Source organism: Cyrtonyx montezumae, unplaced genomic scaffold (assembly GCF_038088225.1).
Source record: "Cyrtonyx montezumae isolate F1298 unplaced genomic scaffold, pur_monq_1.0 scaffold_2, whole genome shotgun sequence".
Taxonomy (NCBI): domain Eukaryota; kingdom Metazoa; phylum Chordata; class Aves; order Galliformes; family Odontophoridae; genus Cyrtonyx; species Cyrtonyx montezumae.
In genome coordinates, this window is record NW_027071936.1 from 36,518,977 (window position 1) to 36,541,498 (window position 22,522).

General features: G+C 42.5%; 1 protein-coding gene across 2 annotated transcripts in view; it reads left to right on the top strand.

The window, feature by feature from the left end:
• Positions 1-22,522, top strand: part of ELOVL6 (ELOVL fatty acid elongase 6) — a 65,247-nt gene that overhangs the window by 23,210 nt on the left and 19,515 nt on the right. For both annotated transcript variants that reach the window (XM_065736900.1, XM_065736901.1), the window contains one exon: positions 19,957-20,088. In XM_065736900.1, the coding sequence (XP_065592972.1) occupies positions 19,957-20,088 (132 nt within the window). The remainder of the gene's footprint in view (positions 1-19,956; positions 20,089-22,522) is intronic.

Below are 22,522 nucleotides of genomic sequence, written 5' to 3' on the forward strand. Positions count from 1 at the left end.
ATGACTGTGGTTATGATGCCTCCCCAGTGGGTTCCTGCTAATAAACACCTTATAAAAATCTGGTTTGCAAAAGGTACCTGGCAGCAGACCTACTGTAGGGATGCTGGTGTCTGAAAACTTCAGGCATGTATAGTCTTAGACTGTGAAGCCTAAGACAATGCTGCTCAATAAAAATTCTTCTTGGACTTTGATGTGTTGTATATTGCTAAGGAAAGCCCAATTGCTTACATACACGTATGCATACGTACATATATGACAGCTGCCCAGTTAGTAGTTCAGTGACTGATTGTTACCTTCCAAGAAGAATGAGCTGTCTTCATATGAGGTGTACTGTTCCTGGAGGTGTTCAAGAAACAGTAAATGTGATACTAAGGGATGTGGTTTATTGGGGAAATGTGGTAGGTCGATTGTTGATCTTTATGATCTTGGCAATTTCGTGACTCTATGACTTTCAAAAATGAAAAAAAAAATGAAGAAAAAAAAGTGCAAAACTGAAGCCTAAGTCTTGATCATTATGTCAAAAATTTCTTGGGATAACAGCCCTCTTCAACCACTTAATTTATCCTCCATCTGCACACGTGGGCATTCAAAGACCGTTGCCCAAACCACATATGAAGGAGTGCTCTGTCATAGTATCCAATCCACCCAGGCCTGAGGCAGTTTCAGTTTTAATTTTCTGTAGCCAAGATGAGTGGTGAGTATTTGTGGGGTCTCTCACCAGTGATCTCTTTCAGGAGATGTTCTAGTCCAGGTAGAGAAGTACATTCTTAGGAGGCTAAAGACAGAAGGGGAAAACTAAAGGAAAAGAAACCTAAGGTACTGTGTTTAGTTTACAATCATCAAAACAACAATATTCCCAAATCGCTCCATTTCCTGGCTGCGTTTTGAGTCAATACAGAAGCAACAGTAAGCTGACAATGCAAAGGACTGGGGGTACTATCCTATTAGTGAGGCATGTAATCTGGATTGAGCTCCTGTACAGTCATAAGAGAAGAGGCATCAGCTTGAGTTCAGTGCTGGAAGTTCTGCTTCTTCCGTTGTGCCTGCCCTACCTAAAGGCCCAGTTCTGTATGTCCTTGAACAAATAATTTTGTTGCATGTCTGTAGTAGCAGTTCTTAATTTTACTGTTCGGTCATCAGGGTCAATTTGTTCATTTGGGGATGTGCTTCTCTGTGGTCTGAAATATATCACTACCCAAACAGAAAAACATCACTTTTTGAAACCTGTGTGTGCTGTGTCTGTTGGCCATTATTGACATCCTGTGTAAACTTCTGGGTTTGCTCTCGTGCTGACAGCGAACAGTGTACCAGGAATAACACTGTTTGCCTCTGAAATGTTTTGTCTGAACTAATGAGTGACTGGCTGATCCTTTGTGGGTTTTACTATTTATTTATTTCTCAGTTTTCTTTAGAAGCACGCTAGGAGGTAAAAGCCAACAATCTGCGACAGTGAGTCAGAGAGGCTAATTGTGTCTTGCACAAAAAATCCACAAGCTTTTTCAGCTCAAATTATTTCTTTTCTGCTTTCATTGAATTCATTGCTGGTGAAAGGTTCTGGGTAAACAGTCCTAAGGACTGAATTTTTCTGACCATAGCTGAATAAAAGTAGCATGCTATGGTGACCTTTCTCCATTTCGCTTTTCTGCTGAAAGCAAATTGTTAGGCTGTTCCTCACTAAGCACAGGCTTAATGCAACCAACTCATCTCATACAGATTATCAAGTAGTCTTCAGGTAGTAAATGACCTTTGGTCACGGTGGACATGGGCCAGATCTGAACTAACAAACTGTGGAGGTAAAAGGATCTATATCCCATTACAAAACCACTATCCGGTCTTACTCATTAACATTTTAGTGGCAAAAGTTCAAATGAGTTATTTCATTAATAGTCATGAAACTAATTACATTGAAGTGCATCTGTCAGTAGTAAAGGCAACTGACTTCTGTGCTTCTGAATAAATTCAGTCTGCATTAGGAAATGTTATTCTGCCTCTAAATGAGAGAAACGCATTGCAAATCATGAAGAGGTATTAAAAGGGAGAATGCAGATGTGTCCTAAATGTGATATGCTTGATGCTGCAGTTCCCTAATGCAATCAATTAATGAAATGAATAATGAGAAATGTGTTTGAGTAGAGGAAGAAGGTCTTGGGTGATACTTTGTACCTTATTTCTTACCTCAGACACTGTAAAGTCAGCAAGATAAAAAAGGTTGTGGGGCAGTAGGGTTGTCACTGACCTGGATAAAATCAAAGTCAACTCAGTGTCAAGATTAGTTTGGAAATACAGAAATGAGGCATGCATATACTGAGGAGATCTGAGCAGAGCCCCAAAGGTATTTATTCAAGTGATTTCCACGGGTTTATGGCACCTGATTATGTCTGAGGATGTAGTTAGATTTCTTTAGTCAGGAACACAGGAAATTTAGGATGGAGCAACTCAAGTTTCCCAAGCGCTATTCCCACAGCCCAACACTGTAATGACTCCAGTTTGCTGGGTGTGAGAATGTGTCCCTCACATCACTCCCATACCCAATATAGCATAACAGTTCAGGTTTGCTCCCAGTGTTAACTCACCCCCAGGACTGCTGTTAGCCTTTGCTGTCATCATGCCATGCAGGGTCTTCCTAGTTTCCCATATCTTCCTGAACCTGCATGCACCCCACTGACACCACTGGAGTTATGCACTTGGAGGTACCTGCTGCCTTTGAGAATGGAAAGCAATGCTATCTGCTTTGCGTGGTTTGTTTTATACCAAGAAGTGTTCAGTGGGGCTGGTGAGGTGGTCTGTCCCTCCCCGTGTGCATGCAGGTCATCGGGGAAACAGTTCCATGTGAGGCCCAGGAATAAATGGTGTAACTTTTAGCCTCCACTAGACAGTTCTCAAGGGTTTCTAAGACACTTAGCTGTTGCTTACAGTCACACACTGTATTTATTCTTACAAAAACAAGATCATCTGAAGGTATCCTATGCAAAAAAATTATTTGCTTTATTGACTGAGTCAGGCATGTTTATTTGTTTCCTGAGACGAGCGGGTCAAAGATTATAGAAAGAAGGGAAGGAAGCCCTAAGACATTTTCTGCTAGTTCTTTCCAGTGGATAGCATTAACCTCAGAAGGGTCTCAAAAGCAAAGGTGCGAATGTGGCCAGCTCTACTTTTGCACCACGGTCTCCTGTCACTGAAATTGCACCATCTTTCCTGCGCTTCTGGAGACTGAAAAAAAAACTTTAAAGAGCGTGAGCAGTAGCAAAGTTACACAGGTATTTAAGGCAGGTGAACCTGTATGTAAAGTAATTATGGCATGCAGTCAGTTGTGTTTACCAGTTGTGTTTTGTTGGTTAGGAAAAGTACTCCATAGAAGTGTACAATATACGCATGTGAGTATACAGTAAGAGAAACTGCTAGTTATTACTGTAAATCTATCTGTATTTAAATGTCTTCCTGTGTTTTATAATGCTGTGGCATTTTGCTCAGGTATGGTTAGGGGAAAAATTAGATTGCCCCCTACTATTTTTGTGCTGTTAACAGGCTTTAGCAAATGCGTGTTACAGACACATTGTGGGTTACAGCATCTCCAAAGTTTAAGAAGACAAGAGGCAGGTTTCATATCTCTGCAACTAAGATACTTCAAGGGACTTACAGTGGAGTTGATGAGGTGGTGTAAATTCACATGTAATGCACATGGTGTATCCAATGAGTTGCTGCTGGAAAGTAAGGTGAAGCTTGGTTCCTTTTGCTCCCAGTGAGTTCTGCTTCTTCAGACATCCTTTAGAGTGTGTGTCCAATGTTTCAGCTTGCTCGGACTGCTGAGAGAAGAGGAATAGTTATCTGCATATAACATACATAATATAGTTAATATATATAAGTATATATTATGTTTTTTATAAAAACATTAAAAAGTTGAGCAACAAAACCATAAAACGAGTGGGATATTTGACCTTGTTTTTTGTGAAACTAATGCATCAGGCTGGTTTGATGGCAGTGGCTGCAATTCTTGGTGAGCTTTCAGGGTATTTGTCACAAATTGTTGATGAAATTTTACTCTTCCTGTGCTTCATCCTTGAAAACAGTTGTTTACAAATGCATGTATTGCCAAAAGTGATAGCGGTGTTGAAGGCTAATTCTAAACAAACTGGGCTACCATTGTATTATGTATCGGAAGAATAAATACTTAGTTTCCTTAACCAGGGACTTCCCAGGGCCAGGAGACCTTGAAGGGAAAATGAATCAGGGGTCTTTGGGGACATTGCCAAATTGGCAAGAAAACCCAAAGTTCTTATAATGGTATGAAAATTACTAACAGCCATTGTGAGGAGAACAGATCGGAAAATTACTAACTTTGTGACTTTTCTATTAAGTGTTGTACAGATAGTTTCATGCAGTGCTTGATCTGTGGGGAGCCAGCAGTGTGCAGTCCTGAAATAAGTAAGCAGTGTCTCTCCTGAGTGAGCAGTGATGGCAAACAGGGCAACAAATCTGCTTTTCAGACAGCAACATGAATAAGTATGATTATGAAGTGAGGGGTAATTCTGGTAAAGAGACATGATCTGATTTTTGAGTTGAGTATCTGTTGGCAATTCTGTATCTTCCATTTGAAAATTGGCAGTACATGTATTTATGTCAACTGAAACTGAAGTCACAAATATGCAATTATTTTTTTTCCAGCAATCTTGAAATATTTTCTCTAATTCTTTTATCACAATGGAAAGCACAACTGTGGACTTTTTTTTTTTTTTTGCTGTTCAGAGCACTGTGTTTAGCCAGTGTATCACAATGCATAAACTTATTTGCCATCACTTGAGTCCAGCACTGCACTGCGTCCTCCCCGTGCCCTGGTTTCAGCTCAGATAGGGTTAATAGCACATTGAGGTTTGATTGGTGCTGAGCGATGGGGGAGTGCTCAGAGCTAGGTCAGACCACTGGATGGGGCAGAGCTGCTGCCGTGATGGTCTGGCCTGGGCAGCTGCCAGGACAGGCTGGGCCAGGCTGTATGCTGGCTGTGGGTTGGTAATGACTGCTCTAGAGTCTTGTTGCAAGAGAAACCTGTGCTAGAGTAACTGTTACGAAGGAGCTGTTCAGTGCGCACTTGGAGTACCAGCAACCTGACATCAGTGCAAACATGATTTTGTGCTGTTGCCAGTGAAATGAACCATAACATCTCTAGCTATTGTGAGCAGGCAGAAAATGAATAGAAAGAGTCATCATTTTATTTTCCTTTGGTAGAGAGATCCTTGCTCTTGCTTCACTTGCAATGTTTCTTAGCAGCTTTGGATCCTCCCAGCTCCCTCGAGCTGTAGCAGGACCAGGGACACACCTGTGTGTGGGTAGTGGAAGCTGCACATCATGATTTACAGAGGGGGGGAAGGGCAGGCTGTAATGATAACCCCTTCTTCTTCCCTGTAAATGGCTGTCATAAGTGTCCATATTTTGTAGAGGACTTACACTAACTCCTTCAATTGACCAAAACATGAACTGACCACGTCAGATGCATGGTTCCCTTCTTCAGATACCTTAGTTTAGTTGATCATTGCAGAAAGGGGACACGTGGGGCTTTTAGATGGGGGATAGCTTTTTCAAATATTTCTTTTTCACTTAGTAAGCATATGAAACCAACACACACACTCAGGGAGGGACAGTTTTCCAACCAACTCAGCAAAGAACAGTGTTGAACACTTCAGAAGTATCTCAGGGAACCTAGGGAAGGGAACAGACCCATTTTCCTGATGGCTGCCCATGAAGGTGTCATGCAGAAGGAGGAATCATTGCATGTTTATCTGTCTCCTTAGAAAGGTTGTTTAAGGACAGATATTGGGAGAGGGGCTGGAGGGAGTAAGAAATAAAATAGGATTGTTCAAACTGTCAAGTTTGGCTGTCAGAGTTACGGTAGCAAATGCTGAAAACAGCATTCCTCAACTAACATGCAGCTTTACCAAGGCACTCTGAACTGGAAGGAAATTTTTCACTAATGCTCTGGAGCTGTGGACCAGATCTAAGCACATATCTGGCAGTGGGAGTTGGTGCTGTTTCACCATGTATTTTGTCTGTGTTTGGCCTCCTTGCTCTATTATTTCCCACTGGTCCAATGCAGATAAGAAGACAGATAATAAAGACAGGTTGTTATTTGATAGGCAGTAGAGCTGCTTCACCTGCAGCATTTGAGTTTGGCTTAGAGTTGCTGAGCTGTATTTCCCAGCTGTGGAAATAGGTGCTTATGCCCTAAGCAAGGGTTGTTCCCCGCTTCCCCACCCAATAAGCTGCAGCAACCTATGCTACTTCTACTTTGTCTTGATATATTTATGGCCAGAGATAGAGAGCTGTGTGGAAAAGCACAAAGTGTGCTTTACCTACGTGTGAATTTATGGCTGGAAGCAGACAATGGCTTGGCAGCCCATTGGCTTCTCTTGCACAGGCTGGGCAATGCAGGTTTCTCTGCAGCACCTCAGCCCTGACCTGGGCTGGCCTGACCTGACCTGGATTGACAGTGACTATTCATTCCTCCTTGCTTTTCTTGGTGGCTGCTGTGGAGGGGATAATGTGCAATCAGAAGGTCCTTTGGTGGATGAGACCGCCAAAAACTTGTCAGCCTCAGCTAGTCAAAACTTGGAGTTACCAATACTTCCAGCCCAGATGGGTGCTGATGTGTGTAATATAGCCAGGCTCCCTTTCTCAATCCTCGCCATGCACGCACACGCTGTGGACCAAACCCTGAACTCTTAACCCTGATCTTGTTCCATGACAATGCATAACCAGGGCCTCTGATGCAAACCAAGCCAACATGCTCCTGCTCTTCTTACAAATGTCATATTTACTTGCAATGGGATAGCAAATACTTCTCTAATTCATTACCAGAAACGCGCTGTTGTCAGCCAAACCAATACAGTGATGCAGCAAAGCGTTTCAGCAAATGAAATGATGAGGAATCCAAGCATGGGAACAGCTCAGGCAGGTTACTCCCCAGAGAAGTGTTTCAACACCGCGTTCCGTGTTTTCATCCAAAGTGGGGTCCTTTGAGCCATGTGCAAAGCCATGCAGTGAGACTGCTCTTGGGCAGACATGGGTGCTTTGGCCCCACAAAAGGATGTGAACTCATGGGAATGGGAGGCACAGTCCCCATAAAGAATATGCTGCTTTTGTGAGTCAACCCCAGAGGAATGCAGTTTTAATTTTATCTGCATCTGGCTGAGCTGCCAGCCTTTATCCATGCAGGTCTGTGTCAGTGGCAGGCTGGCTACCTGGCCCAGGGCTGCCTGGGGATCCCTGCCACTGCCACAGCAGTGGCAGCCTCTTCAGCCTCTCTCAGGGTCCAGGGAAGTTGTAGGGATCTCAGGGCTTGACCCTGCTGTTCCAGGGTCCTGAGAGGCCCTGGGGGCAGAACCCTACCAGTAAATGTGCAAAGGGGCACTGGGCCTGCTCGCTGCCCTTGTGTGGTCCTACTCTCTTCCTTCCTGATAACTGTAGCCTTCCTTGGGATGCAGCTGTCAGGAAGGTGTCTGTACATCTCTGTTGGTATGTTGCAGTAAGGCACATGGGTCTTGGTCAGAATTTCACTGTGTGCACCTGGCTCCATTACTATCTACAGCTGCTGGACAGTGAGCTGCAGCAAGGATGTTAGTCTCTTCTCTTGCTGAAGTAGAAGTGACCCTTGAACGACCATCTAGTAATGAACAGGGACACTCACAGCTCCATCAAGCGCTCAGAGGCCCTCCAGCCTGACCTTGGTGTCTCCAGCAATGGGGTTTCCACCTCTTTTCTGGGCAACCTGTGCCAGTGCTTCACCACCTGTACTGTAAAGCAGCAGTGAAGGAACTTCTGGAAAGTGAAGGAGAAGCATTTGCAAAGTGTAGCTGCTGGATTTGTGTGCTTTGGGCCTGTGATGTGAAAGAATTGAAACAGTGATACTACCCTGTGTACCATGGAGTCTTTCCCCTCCTGGTCAATGGTCCTAGACCTCTTTTAGCACAGTCATCCTGCAGATGTGACTTGGTTGCAGGCAGGCACGTCCAGATCCTGGAGCAGCATCATTTAGTAAGGAACCTGTAAGGTCATGCAGCTCCTCAGCTGGCCCGTAATCTTTCTCACAAGCTTGCCAGTCCCTATCTTTGATGTGCTTTTGCACTTAGAAAGCAGAATCTCATGGAACTTGCATGTCTCGATGGCTGGGAATTGTCTTCCAGCTTACATTCTGTCCATGCTGGTGTCTGTGTGTTTGCTCTCTGCCAGGGAACGTACATACACCACCTCACCTTCCCCCTTGTGTGGGAGTGAAAGCAACTGACCAGGCTGTTTGAACAGACACTGAGCAGAGAAGTGCTGTGAGGGCCTATGAAAGGCATCGAGAGATTTTTTTTTTTTTTTATTTAAAGCATCTGTGGTTAGCACACTGTGAGCTTCAAGATAGTCTTTCAGAGCTTGCGAGATGAACCACCCGCTGTGTTTGTTGTGATAGCTTTGTCCCAGCCTGCTGCTAGAGACTGTCTCGCTGCTTTTTGTGTTAGTTTATCATTGAATATGAATACAGAAATCCTCAATCTTCTAAAACACGTGCTCACTCCCCCCCTCCCTCCCAAATTAACCAAGGCTGAAGAGTAGTATAGTGCTTAACCAAAGGCAGCAAGGCCTTTTTGCATCCCTAGAAATTGAAATGGCTTTTGTAAGGCAGCCACAGTATTATTCTTTTTTTAAATGCAGGGAGGCATGTTTCCTTTTCATTTGTTAATTATAAAAGAAAATTAGTCAAGGAGAGCCTTGTTAAACAAGTCTGGCATTGAAGGAGAGAGAGAAAGAGAAGAAAAGGCCCTGCCTTTACTCTGTAGCTGGCTGACCTGACTCACAGCCATGACCTGAATTTGATTTCCTTCAGATTTGTGTTGCCGCATTTTTCCTCTGATTTTTTTTTTTTTCCCTCAGTCTAGCCCTGGCAGCTTCAGAAGGGATGGCAGAGTCCTACCTTGTGCCCCCAGGCACACCATGGAGAAGACAGTTAAGAAACTAGTTGCCAGGCATTGCAGGCAATACTCAAGGAGCAACTCGAGTCCCCTCTCTGGCAAGTGGCTGTGGTTGCTTCCGTTTCTCCTTTACACCAGCACTGTCAGAGGCAAGTGTTTCCCTAGCCTAATTTCTGTCTTTGTCAGGTACTTCTCTAGGGATAAACAGAGATTGTTTTCAGGTGTTTGCTACATGGTCTGTTCTGGCAGGAGACTTCAAGAAATGAACAATTTCATGCCAGGCTTTAATGTGCCTGGGGGAAGAGTTTTGGGTTTGCTTTCAAATTGTGCCTGGAAAGGAAGTTTGGTAAATTTTTCTGAGGAAAAAACAAAATGGATTCACTGGTTGAGGGGCCCTGGTGCCTAAATTCTCCAGGGCTGTCTCTGCCACGGCACTCTGGTCACCTTGGATCTGGGGAACTGAGGATATAGGGGGTTTCCCAAGAGAGTTCACACTATCCAGCATAGCAGGATAAGTCATACAACCATCTCTTGGGCTGTATTCTGTCATCTTTCAGTTATATTAGCTGCAGGATGTTTCAGTTTCCTACTGGGACATTTTCTTTTTGGCTACAGGACATATACTACCTCTAAAATGATTTAAAATACCTCCGTACACCATGGTAAGTAAGAGAAGCTTGATATCATTTTCTCCATTGCTCTATTAGATTAGTGCAGACACCAGATTCAGATAGGCACATCATTGCTGGCTCTTTTTATTATTAATTACAGTAGAAGTCCATTGGTTCCCGAGAGCTCCCGAGCTCTCACTTTCTCTCTTGTCATCTGCAGACTTTGGAAGGGCTGCCAGAACCAATTCATTTTCTTGAGACTACTCAGAAGAGTGTGAGCTGAGCCCACAATATGATCTCCAAGTTTAGCCATATCATTTGAATATAATTCTACTAAAAAAAAAAAAAAAGTTTGCAGTCTCCCTTTGAGTGCAAACTTAGTAGTGCTTTTGGTTAAATCTCTTCTACGCAAGACCAGGTTCTAGCACACTAACCTATTTGGTTCATGAAACTTATTTTCTGTAATTAATATTTAACAAGATCATTTAGCCCGTTTATGTAATATTATTAACAGTGTTATTTTGTTATATGAGTACCCTTGGCACTACTTAATGAGAGTGAGTGGGAAGTAGAATTGGGACTCATTCTTCCTGCCATCCAAGCAAAGAGGAGCACTTGGGAGATGCTGTGAGGTGTTGGGTGTATACTTGCACAGTATTTAAATACACATCAGAAGAAAGGAATATCTGCAGACTAAGGAGTACAAGCTGGTTGGGCTGTGAATGAAGTCACGTTCAGCCTATTGCATGGCTGGTGGCCCCATAACTCCCTTGTTTTATGTAGGGCAAAAGCCCTCGGCATGGGGTGGGATGGGTGGAGTGCAGGTTGCAGCCTGGATCTGACACTCTAGAAATGTGGGTGAGAAGCTCAGCTGCAGGAACATGGCATTCATTGGCCTTTCTCTTCTGTGCCTCCTTCTACATGCTCAGTCACATTGGTCAGACCCCTCTGCACACTCAGTCAGTAGCTAGAAGCAGCTCCTGATGTCCAGGTGTAGCTGAAGAACCACGACAGGAGCCAATTACTTTTTGCTTTTGAACATGGTAGGGGTGAGACGTGTGTTTATAAGTCATAGTGGATACTGGAGGCAGGAAAGGAAAATAAAGTGAAAAATTTTTGAGGTGAGGAGGAAAGGGAATTGCTGGCATGGATTCTTAGAGAAAGAGTAAATTCTTTCCCCTTTTGAACTTGAGGTTGAAACACATACAGTAGTGAAAGCTTGGTCTGAACAGGGTAACTGTGAAATTCTCTGATCTGCATTTATACTGCTCTTAGACTCAGTAATCTGAAAGGAGGCTACAGCTGAAGGGAAAAAAAAGAAGGGAAAGCAGTAAGTGTTAGCAAACTATCATTTGCTCCAGGGTATCAGGAAAGTGGAAAAACTTGTTGAATGCACGTTGTTACACATTTTTCTCTGGGTGCTTGTGTTTGCTCCATGGCAAACATGCAGTTACATTGATCATTACCAACCTCAAAGAGATAGCATTTGCCTTTCCCAGGGAGAGAAGCTTGTAAAAGCACGCTATTGTTAATGTATGTATAGAGCATTTGCACAGAAACTGGAGTGCCCAGTTGGTGCAGGCACTGGCATGGCACTGCTTTGGGCAAGGGAAGGTTGTTGTGTTCCCCCCCAGATCCTGCACGCAGCTGCCAAGGTAGTGTCAGAGCACCCCTGCACGAGGCGCTAATGAAAATGGGTTTGTTTATAGTTGCTCATAGTTTGACAGGAACAGTGGAGAAGTGCAGGAGACACAGGATTACTGGTGTCTTGTAAAAGCCATCTATAAGAAAGTGGTAAGGATAGGTGGTGAGAATAAATGGGTACATCGTACCCTCTGCGTGATATAAAAATTAATTGAGCAGTACCCTGGCTCTTTACTAAACCAAACTTTTCTTTAGTAAGCCTGCCTTGGAGAGAAACCCAGCAGTTACAGAGGAAATCAGTGGTGGACAATTCAATTAAGAAAAGTGATAGCAAAAGGAATACCTCTGGAGATGGAAACAAATTTTGGTTATGGAAAAATGGGGAAAAAAGCCCAGGTTGGATCACTTCTTTATTTCCCTACTTTTGTGGGAGGCTGCTTTCTATTTTAAAACATCTGAAGTGGTATCACTGACATGCCAGCAGGCTTTTTTGTTTGTTTACAGTAATTTGTTGTTTTTGCCCCTTGGTCACCAAGGTCATTAAATTCTGAAGGTGGTATTTGAATTGCGTAAAAGCATTTTTGTTTCCTTCCTTAGGAACTGTGTGTCGGTCACTGCTCCCTCCTGGTCGTGCTGATTTTCTTTTGTGCAGCATCTTGTGTGCAGACACTTCCACCCTGGACAAGATTCCTTTCCTTTCCTTTTGGTGCTTCTTGTGTTTCAACAGGTCCTCTGCAACCAGGATTTGGCAGAAACCAGAACTTGATCCTCCCCATGTGTACACAACACCTTAATGTTATGCTTGCTAATCCTTTAGTAACCTGGGCTCTTTGTACTTCGATGGAAAGTGAAATACTGCTAAGCAGTTTAAGATCCTGTCTAATTAGGTGAGGCAGCAACTAAGGGCAGGGAACAGCCATGGCTGGAGAGAAAAGAAGGACCCCAACTTTTCAGCTGGGCCAAGCTGGCATGTCCCATCACTTCTAATGGAAGATGTGGGTGCCTGCCTCAGGCATGAAAGTTTAGGCAAAGGTGAAAACCCCAAATGAGCTGTCATCAATTTATTGCTGACAGGATATAGATAAGCCACATTAATACTGTGTACTTTGTACTGCCTTGTGCCACTCCTGCTGGTTTATGCCTATTGCTGCAGGCTGGTTCAGGACTGCAAACAGGATGTTTGCCTAAAACACCTGAAAAACAGCCTGGCTAGGAGAGTAATTGGGGAAGGGGTGCTCAGGATCACACACATTTACCACATTCCTGCCCAGTTTTCATTTCCACTGCAGGTTTTAGAAGTGCCATCTGCCTGTTATTGTCTGAGCTGGCTTCTGAGAAGTGTGACCATAAGGAGAAAATTACTTCCACTGGTTTGGCAGTATTTCTCAGGGTGTTGTAAGTTCTCTTCTCAAATACATGTAGCTGGATTCAGGCTGGCTTGGTTCTTTCTTTGCCTTTGTAATGCTCTGTTTTAAAGGTATTGATTTCAGGTAGAACAATTCTAGATTTAAGGAGGAAGCTTTAGGTTGTGGCTGATAACGTGGGAATTGCAACAGCTTAGAAGTACTCAGAAATGTATTAACATATTTGTCTGAGGGTGGAAGCCTCTGGTAGGAACAAAAGTGTAAAATTCTTACATATGTGGTGAAGAAGTTTAGATCCTGAAAATGTCACTCGGTAGTTATTACTTAGCCAGCTAACACATTCCTTGCTGGGGGATGTGTTGGACAAGAGGAAGAGCATTGTGTCATAAGGAGGCAGCAACATTGGAAACCTGCCTTGAGATGGCTCTGAACTTCTTCCTGCTGGTGGAAAACCCTTACATTTTTCCAACCTGCTACCCAGTTGGGAAAAGAGGGAGTGGCTGTTTCGAAGTTCTCTCTGTTTTAGAGATGTGGTAGAAAAGATGAGAGATTGCACCTTTTATCTACCTATCTATCTATCTATCTATCTATCTATCTATCTATCTATATTTATTGTGGATTCTGTTGTTTTCCTGTCAGTTAAGAATTAGGTCCAGGTTCACTGCAGCTTTTTTTTTTGTCTTCCTTTGTCACTTGATCTCACAGCAGTAGACAAAGGTCAGATATCCTGAGATTTTATTAGATACTTCAAGCAATCTTTGCCATCATGCATCAGAAGGTGCTGCAGGACTGGTCAGAGCAGGTGGATGTTCTCCAGGTGGTCTGATTTTTCTTCACTGATGGATGATGCAAAAGATTCCTTGATTTCATTCTTGACTCAATTTTTTTTTTTTTTTTTGTGAGCTCTGTTGTCCCCCCTCCTCCTCCACAGAGCAGTGAGCACTTACAGGCTTTGAAAGCAAATCATTTACTCTGCAGCTCTGCTACAGAGATGTCAGTGGAACCAGTGTCCCCTTTTAATCAGACCTAAGCCACAAAATGGCATTGCTGGCTTGCTCAGATGCAACTCTCTGGATCTCGGTCTTCAGATGAGGAGTAGTGAGATCTTTGTAATTTGTTTTGCTCTTCAGACATCCCTTCCGTTTGGTTTCCTCAAGGATGATTTAATTTTTGCCAGCACTGCAAGAGTTACAAAGCGATTTTATCCATAAGGTGGTCACTGTGCCTGACATGTAAGGGCTTATTTGTACACGGCTCATGGCTGCCCTGTTTCTAAGGTTACGCTTTGCACCAGAGGAGAATCCTGTATGTCTCTTTTGGCTGGGCACCCGGTCAGAAAGATGAAAGCGTGTTTTGTTTGTTTGTGTTTTGCAATCCAGTAGCAGTTGTGGCAACATCATTTTGAGGTAGTATTGCAGAAGGCTGAAAGGGAACAACATCTGCTGGGATGTCATTTCAGACAGGCTGAAAAACAGCATGCTACTTGCAGTCACTGCATTTGTCATGTTTCAGGGTGTTGTTTTTTTTTCAATTTTAGCATCTGCTTTTTAATTTTTTTTTCCCCAATATTTTTGGGGATCCAACTGTCGCTATTTCCAAAGGTACTTACAAGTTGCATTTGCAGTGGTAGAGATAGCTGACCTGCATAGGTATACCTGCAGATGCAGGGGTATAGGTAGTGTTAGCAAAGTGTTCTTGCTGATTTGTTCTTTCCACTGTTGCATTGTGTCCTGTCAAATAAATAAGTATCTATCCCCAAAGCACTGACTAAAGCAGCACTTGTCTATATAAATAACGTCAAAAATTGCTTCAAGAAGTCTTGCTGGACCTGTAGGTCTTATGCTGATGTAATACTTAAATATAAACTCATTAAATGTCGTAATCATTGATTGTGTTGTTCAGATGAAGCAGATCAAAGGAGTGAGGCAATAGGAGATCTAGTTATTTTCAAGCTGTGTCTGTATGACATAACTCCACTTGTATCATTAATCACTTCCAGGTGACACCTGGGTACAAATAGAGCAGCTTTAACTGGAAGGGATGTAGGTCAGTAGTCCCCAAGTTCACTTGCTGTTGAACTTGTTTACTAGCTCCAGGTTTTTATTGTAGAGGCCAGAGGTTCCAATTTGCATTGATGAAATTAAGAGTGAAAGTACTGTAGCTTTTCATCAGAGCTGCAGTGCCATGACCTACATTGGCTTCTCTGTTTTCTACTCTCTCTCCAGCAGTTGCCTGAAAAGCTTAGCAAAGCCTGGAGAAACCCACTGTGGGCCCATGGGGACACTGCTTCCATCATCTCTGATAACCATTGTAACTCTTAGCATTAAATAGCTAGGTATCAAAGTGACACCGAAGAGTTTAGCCAAGGTTCCTGTTGGAGAGGAAGTCTCTCTGGTTATATGAGCAGCCATGATGACTCTTAACAGGTCCAGGGATGGTCATCATTTTGCTGGTACGTTCCTATGAGTCAGCTTGTATTTCTGATGCTGTAAATCTTGGGCCATTGTAGTAGTTATTTATGATTAGCGTCAGCAGTGAGGTCAGATTCTGGCCTGTCCCTAGGGAAGAATAGAGACGTTGAAGATGGGCACACAGGCTTTAGCAGAGGCTGAATGCTGTCACCTGCAATGCCAGCAGAACGTGAAAGCATCCATCTGGCCAGGCTGGGATTTTCATTGTTGTGCTAGGTAAAGACACCCTGTCAACACTGCAAGCACACTGTCACATACCTCCAATAGGAAGGTCACTGTTCAAAGCACAACATAGTAGCTGTGGTACCCTAGGACAGAGCCCAAGATGAAGCTGATTTGCCTTGGATGATAAACTTCTGGCAGCTGGTTTCAATACCCACAGTTCTAGGGCTTGTTTTGTTTTGTGTTCAGCAGTGCTTTCCACTTGAGGAGTAATTTTTCTCTCGCGACATTGCAGATATTTTGGATATTTGCTGCTGGCAGAGGGGTGCATGGGGGCTGCCCTAGCTGCTGGGAAGGACAGCCCTCATGTATCCAGCAGCGCCCCTCACAAGGAATTTGGAGGTCTGAGCACTCCTTGAGTGGCAAGTTTTGGAAATCAGAAGATCACTCTGAGATGCATCCCTGCATACTCTCCAGTAGCCTGTGATGTCAAAGAGCGTCATCTGTGAGTCACCTTCCTACCTGTCTGATTTGTCCTGGCTGCTCTAAATATAAATGTCAAAAGATGGTTAGGCTGTAGGAGTAAATGAGTCTGTGCTGACATGTGCTTTTAGGGCTGGTCTTTCTCTTCTGCATTTTGCTCTTTCTCCATTATGAGGGCTAGTGTGGTCAGTAGGAAACAAAGGCAGCAGAGCAAATCAAAGCCAGACTCTCAGACTGTTACCATGCACACATCTGACACATTGCATCTCTTTGTGCTTGCTCTGTCAGGGCTGAATCCGAGAAGAGGGAGAGAAAGGGTTGCTTTGACAGCATTTCTGAAGAAGACACCCTGAGAGACTGTGAAGCATTTTCACACCATTTTTTTGTACATGCAGAATTTAAACAAGCATCTGAGAGAAAGTTCCTTTGCTAAAGCTGCCAACCACTGCTGGTGGACTGTGGTCGTGGAGGTGCTGTGTGAGTTATGCTTTTGTAGCAGAAATGCTAAGTCATGGCCTGAACCAGTGATGGAGCAGCTGGTGAGAAGGCAGGGCCAACCCAGGGGAGCTCAGGTGCATGCAGTGTATCTGAGTGACCAGATGGGTGGAGCCAGGACCCACCTCTTCCCAGACCTTGTTTAAGAAGGCATACTTGAGGCCTTCTAAGTGTAAGCAGCAATTCTCCTTTGTTTCTGTGTCTGTGGCTTTTCTGTTTGGACTTATCTTTGTTTGCTGTAGCCAAAGGCTTTGCCGCTCCACTGTTGTTACTGCACTTTTTATCAAATTTATCAAATTATAGCTGCTTTGGGCTGAAGTGCTTCAATTAGGCTCTCCAGTTTGGAGTTTCAATAATAAACACAATTGTTTTCTGTTGAAAGCTGGGAAAAACAGGTAAGAAAAGCATCCTGCCTTTCGTCTTACCAAGCACCCTGTTGTTGTTTTGTTTTTGTTTTTTTGTTGTTAAAGTTTTGTTGTTTTTTTTTTTGTAAGGTAAACAAAATGTTGGTGAAGAATGCCACAAAAAGAACATTAGGAGCCTGAAACTGCCTGTTTCTTTGCCAGAAGCACTCTGCTCTGGCGATTGGGGTGGCTTTTATTTTTTATTTTTTTGACATGTACTCCCTTTAACAGCTTATGCAGAAGCAGTGATGAGTTTAAGAATGAGCTCTGCGTGTGAAAAATAAATACACTTTATTAAAAAAAACAACATTTCTAAAAGCCTATAGAAAGTAAACAGAAGTGGATAGATAACCCTGCTTAACTTTACTGTGCTCCTGCTGAGTGCTGTTATGGGGATAATCCTGTGTTACATTGTAGGGAGTAGTTAAAAGATCACCAAAGGTTGTCCTTCGTGGGTTCTATAAGGATTTCCTTAACCATTAAAGAATATCCTTTGGAGATATTGCATTTCATATCATATATCTATATCAGTTTGTTCAGTAGCATCAGAAAGCTCTACAACAATGACTCAGGCTCCTATTTTCAGAATAACGAAGTGACAACAGTGCATCTGGGCTGCAAACGCCTCGTCAGAGGTGCTGCGGTGTTTAGGACTACCTTGCTTCACATCACAGGGTGGCTTGTGCTGCTTTATGTGAGACTCATCTGGAGGCCTTGAGCCGTTATTTTTGAATGCTGTGTCATTTCTTCTCTTTTCAGTATTTTATAAATCGTTTATTTCTGCCTCCCTCTTCTCAGTTACGCTTCTTTTCCTTTTCTTTTTCCTGTCTCTGTTGCTCTAACAGACAGCAAATCTAATGAAGGATGTGAGCCTCTGAAAAGCACATAAGTACCCAAACCTTCTATAAAACACAGAATCTCTCTTTGCACAAATGCACACAATGCAGAGGGTCAAACACTGCGGGCTGTGTTCCAGGTGAATGTAGTTAGTACCTCCTGTCCCTGCTTTAGGATTTTTATAAGAGGGTGACCAAAGTGCTCTGTGGGCAGCCAGAGGCTATTGATATGTGTCTAGGTGCAGGTGGCGTCCCTCGCATTTTCAGCCTTCCTCTTTTCGCAGGGACCTTCAGTCTGAGCGGAGCATCTTACAGCTCCTCTAGAAAATTCCTCTGCCTACCTTTTGGGGGAACAAGCTGGCAACTTTCTGCAGCGAGATATAGAGTTGTATTCAGTATACATAGTACTTAGTCCCTGAAGTCTGAAAATGTAGGAAGGTGGGAGACAACTGTGAGAAACAGAAATGCCAGAAAAATGTGGAGGATTTGGCAGCCTTGTCTTTATGTCTACTGTGTTACCCTGCAGAACAGTGTTTATGACAAACAAATGAACGTGGTAGCATCGAAGTTACTGGATGCAAGTCTGTCACAGATTTACTTAAGGCTATTTTATCTAACCTTCAAGGTGGTTTCTGCTCTGCTTAGAGAATCTAAAGATAGTAGTAATGAAAAGGTGCAGTGCTGTAGAATGACCCCAAAACTCTGTCTTTAAAAAGCCTCATTTGATATGAGCCTCCTTTAGCTAAAAGCACGACAGGTATGATTGGATGCTGCCAGATTGCTGTTGCTTTTTGTGTCCAGTCCAGTAGCCAGACTGCATTCATGAATCTCTCATGAACGTGTATCACAAAATTATTGCTAGGAAGGTGGGTAATACTGATCTAACACTGTTAAATGGAATAATACGAGTACATACTTTTACAACTCCTTTATAACTGTATCACCTGGACTGCCCAGTCTTTTATCCATTATTATGCTGAGGAGAGTGGAAAGTTAACTGGCAGAAGTAGAGACTAGCAAAAGTTGTCAGAAGTCATTAAAAAAAAAAAAAAAGAAAAAGAAAGAGATGTTCAAATAAGTGTTGCTTCACTCTTTGTCTGAAACAGCTTCCAGCTGTTCTCCACATCACATCATGCGAGCAGTTATACCTCACGTCTGGCACTGGCAGCACAGAGCCATGTGCAATAGGAATGCAGTTTGCTATCACTGCAGACAGTGCTGAACTCATTACAAAGCTGGTAAAAGTGACCTAAAATTTATCTGTTCTAATTAGTGTAATCTGGCTGTTGACCTCATTCAGCTGACTGAACTCACAAGGAATAATGTCAGTAATAAGGACCAGAATGAAATATCATCTAGTGTGAATTATTATGGTGTATCTTGCTGAGGAATAAAGAAGCCCAGTGCAGTTATGAAGACCATTGTATTCACTTTGGAAGCCTGCAGTGTGCCATGCCCTGAGCAGAGTTCAGTCTTTCAGGCTTCCTGTGACAGGAGGAACATGAGAGCTTGTCACTTGCTCTCACCTTTCCTGGGATATTGATAAAATAGTTGCCTTTCTTGAAAATGTGTGTATCTTTTTTTTTGGGATACAGAAGTAACCAACACCTCCAGCTGCAAAGCCGTATTCCACTGATATTTTTGTATATAACTATAGCTTTTATAGAGAAAAATCTACACCTAAATATAGCCACCCGGTCAGGCCATCATGAGAGCTGTACATTAATGGTATTTTACTTAGTGTAATACAGCGATGTGTGGGAAGGAATCCCAGTCTGATTCTATTTTTGGGAATTTACAATGAGTTATAGTACCAGAGTTCAAATGCTTGCTGATTATTGCTGAACTGGACTACTGTCAGGCATTTTAAAAATAAGGCTTGCAGTGTTACCAGTATCATGGAAGTTCCTCAACAGAGCCCTGCATGACCTTTCAGCACGTTCTCTGTCATTGCAGAATTGTCATTCTACAGTGACAATTGTAAGCAGGGCTTGCAGCAGGGTATGACGTGGCATCATTGCAGTTTAATGGGGCTATTGACCTCTTGCAGCTGGCTGTTGTGGGTCTCTCAGTACTGCCTGGCAATACCTAAGATCTTTAAGTGTCTTTTGGGAAGAAACAGTGGGAAACAAAAATGCTAACTAGAACAAAATAGGATATGAAAATAACAAGTCACAAACCCTCATGAAGCATTCATCTCATTGTGCTGGTAGAAGGTGGAAGACCAATGAGCTCTCTAATGTCTATTCTGATCCTCAAAGAAGATCAGTCTTCATAAACTGAGAAAGAGAGCCAAATGTGGCTGCCCTTTGGAGGAGAGCTACCCCAAAGTCAGTTTTGCTTGCTGTAATACCTGGACCTATATACAGGCATGTAGATTTGTACAGGAACAGAAGTCTCCACTGGGCTGTACGAATGTCTTCTGCAGAGTTTCATTTCAAGGAAACACATGGGTACTTGGCAGTTATGTCCAGCTGTGAATCTGCTATCTATCTGATACTAATTTGCTTCTTGACAGGCATTTTTGTTTGTTTTGTTTTGCAGGAAGAAGTCTTTTCTATTTTCAGCACTGTATGCTGCCTTCATATTTGGTGGTCGGCACCTAATGAACAAACGAGCAAAATTTGAACTGAGGAAACCACTAGTGCTCTGGTCCCTGAGCCTTGCTGTCTTCAGGTAGGCCTTTCTTCTCATCAGCTGTTTTTGATGGTAGTCTCTGGAAAGAGTTTTGGTTTCTTAAGGTTGAACAGCAGTGCTAGTATAGCAACAAGCTTGCCCAGAAGTAGCCTTTTTTTAGTGGTGCTCTCCAGGGTTATGTTCTGATCCAGTCATCACCATTGAAATGGTCCCCTTTGACTTGCCTGATCATACAGCATTCAAAGAGGGGAGAAATCAGTAAAGCTCTTTGAAGGCAAAGGTGAAAAAGAAGGTGAAGACGGAAGAAAAAGCATGAATCATTGCAATAAATTCTCTGTGCAAACTACAAATGGAAATGAACCAATTAAGATGCTAGTCTGCTTCTCATTTGCTAGTTGGTAGTACAGTTGTATGGGTGCATATGCAGAATATTTAATTGAGACTCTGACCTCTATTATAGTGAGTTAAACCTGGGCCACTGTGACTGAGATCAGAATTTGGCTCCTGGTTATTCCATCAGAAACAAATATAGCAGATGGGTGGCTCCACAGCAAAAAAGGCTTTATTTTAGTGATGGATATCTCCAGTTGTGTGTTGCCCCTCTATCACAGTATGGGAAAATCAGGTTCTCATTCTTGATAGTTCACTCTACAGTATAGAAACCATTTGTAAACAAATATCTAGCACTGATACCTGTATCTTTTTCTAATATCAGTATAATAATTACTGATTTTATTAGTTCACAAGTACAGAAAGCATGTTTGCATACTGAGCAGCTGTGAATGTTGAATTGTTTTTCACAGGATGAGAGTATTTTAAGCTGAGAGTTTCTGTGGGGTAAATCAAAGCAGGAACAGAGAAGTTTGATTATTTTGGCTTCTTATATTTATTTCCTTTCTTCTCCAGGATCATTCTATCTCACTTCCTAAAACTCTGTCAAGGAAAAATAAATTATATTTTTCACTTAGCATGTTCTAGCTAAATGAGATACCTGTAGAACTTTAAACTGTTTTTGCTTAATTTTAATTATTCAAAGATTCCTAAAATAATAATATAAAACCTTTGAGCATTCTGGGATAACTTTGAGAGCAAGTTCTTACACTGAAAATTTACTGTTTTTCTTTTATGGCATTTGCTGCTTTGCCTCTGGCTGTGTGTCAAGTGTCATTTTGTTACTATGCTGTACATAACTGTCATCTCTTGTTGAATTTCAGTAAGTGCTGAATTGTTTCCTAGGTGATGCGTCATTTGTGAATCAGTTTGTAAAGTGATTTGTAGCCAGCTGGATCCCTAAGTATATATTCCAATTACACTGTTACAGAGCATAGCCGGTAGAAATCAACTGACGTATGCAGAGCAGTTGTAGCTCCTGTCCTGATCTACAGGCAGGAAGCACAACTTCAGAACTGTGCTTTGAAGAAGGTCACTAGGATGTGTTGTTTTTTTTTTATCACATTGTTTTGAGGTGGCTCCTGTGGCTGGCATGCACAGCGTGGGGCTTGTAAGCAGTTTCACTGATTAGTTTCTTCTTGAAGACAAAGCAATGCTGTAATCAACTAATAGCAATAGCATGCGCTGTATTGTGAAGTGCTTTGTAGGTGGACTGAGAACATTCAGGCTTTGAAATCAACATGTTCATTACTTGATAGTTGGAGTTTCTCTTCACGATCTTATGAAATAGCTAATGCACAGCCTATAGTAGCTGCTGTGGAAGTCTGGGTGAAATCTGAAATTGTGGTCTTCACCTTTGTGAAGCTTCAAGTTGCCAGAATGAGCTCTTCAGAGTCACTCCCAACTTTATTGACTGTCATAAACATTACAAGGAACTTGAATTTTACCTTCCAAGAGACTTTTTTTCTGTCTCCTTGCATGACTAGGTGTTTTGTTTGCACATGCTTGGTCTGAAAGATATTTCTGCTTCCTCTAAAAGTAAACTTGGATAGATTTAGATGCTGTTGTTTTACTAGTAGACTTACAACAGATCCAGGAAAATACTTCTCAGTTTTAAAATGTCTTCCTTGTTTGCTTTATGGACTGTTGAAATTCTATGACTTTTACAATACCCTTTGGAAATGCTTAGTAATGTACCTCTGTTGCAGTTAAAGTGAGGAAGAAAAACCTGCCTAGAGAGCCCTCAGTATTGTCCTCAGCCTCAAGGTCAGAGCGAGACTTTTTTTCAGAGTCCTTGTTTATTTCTCTGCTAGCACACCTTCCATTTTACCTACTTCACATATCCTCAGAAATAGTAACACTTAGCAGAGGCAGGAAAAATTGTATTGTGGACTTTAAGAAAAAAAAAAAAAAAAAAAGAGGAAATTGCTAGGCGATGTCCCTCTTTCACAATGTATCCTGCACACCTTGCTCTTGCCAAGATCATTTAAATGTGGTAGCAGCTACTGTAGGAAACTTGCCACGCTTATAAATAAACAAAACAACTACACCACCCTACTGAGCTTGCTGAGCATTCAGGGAG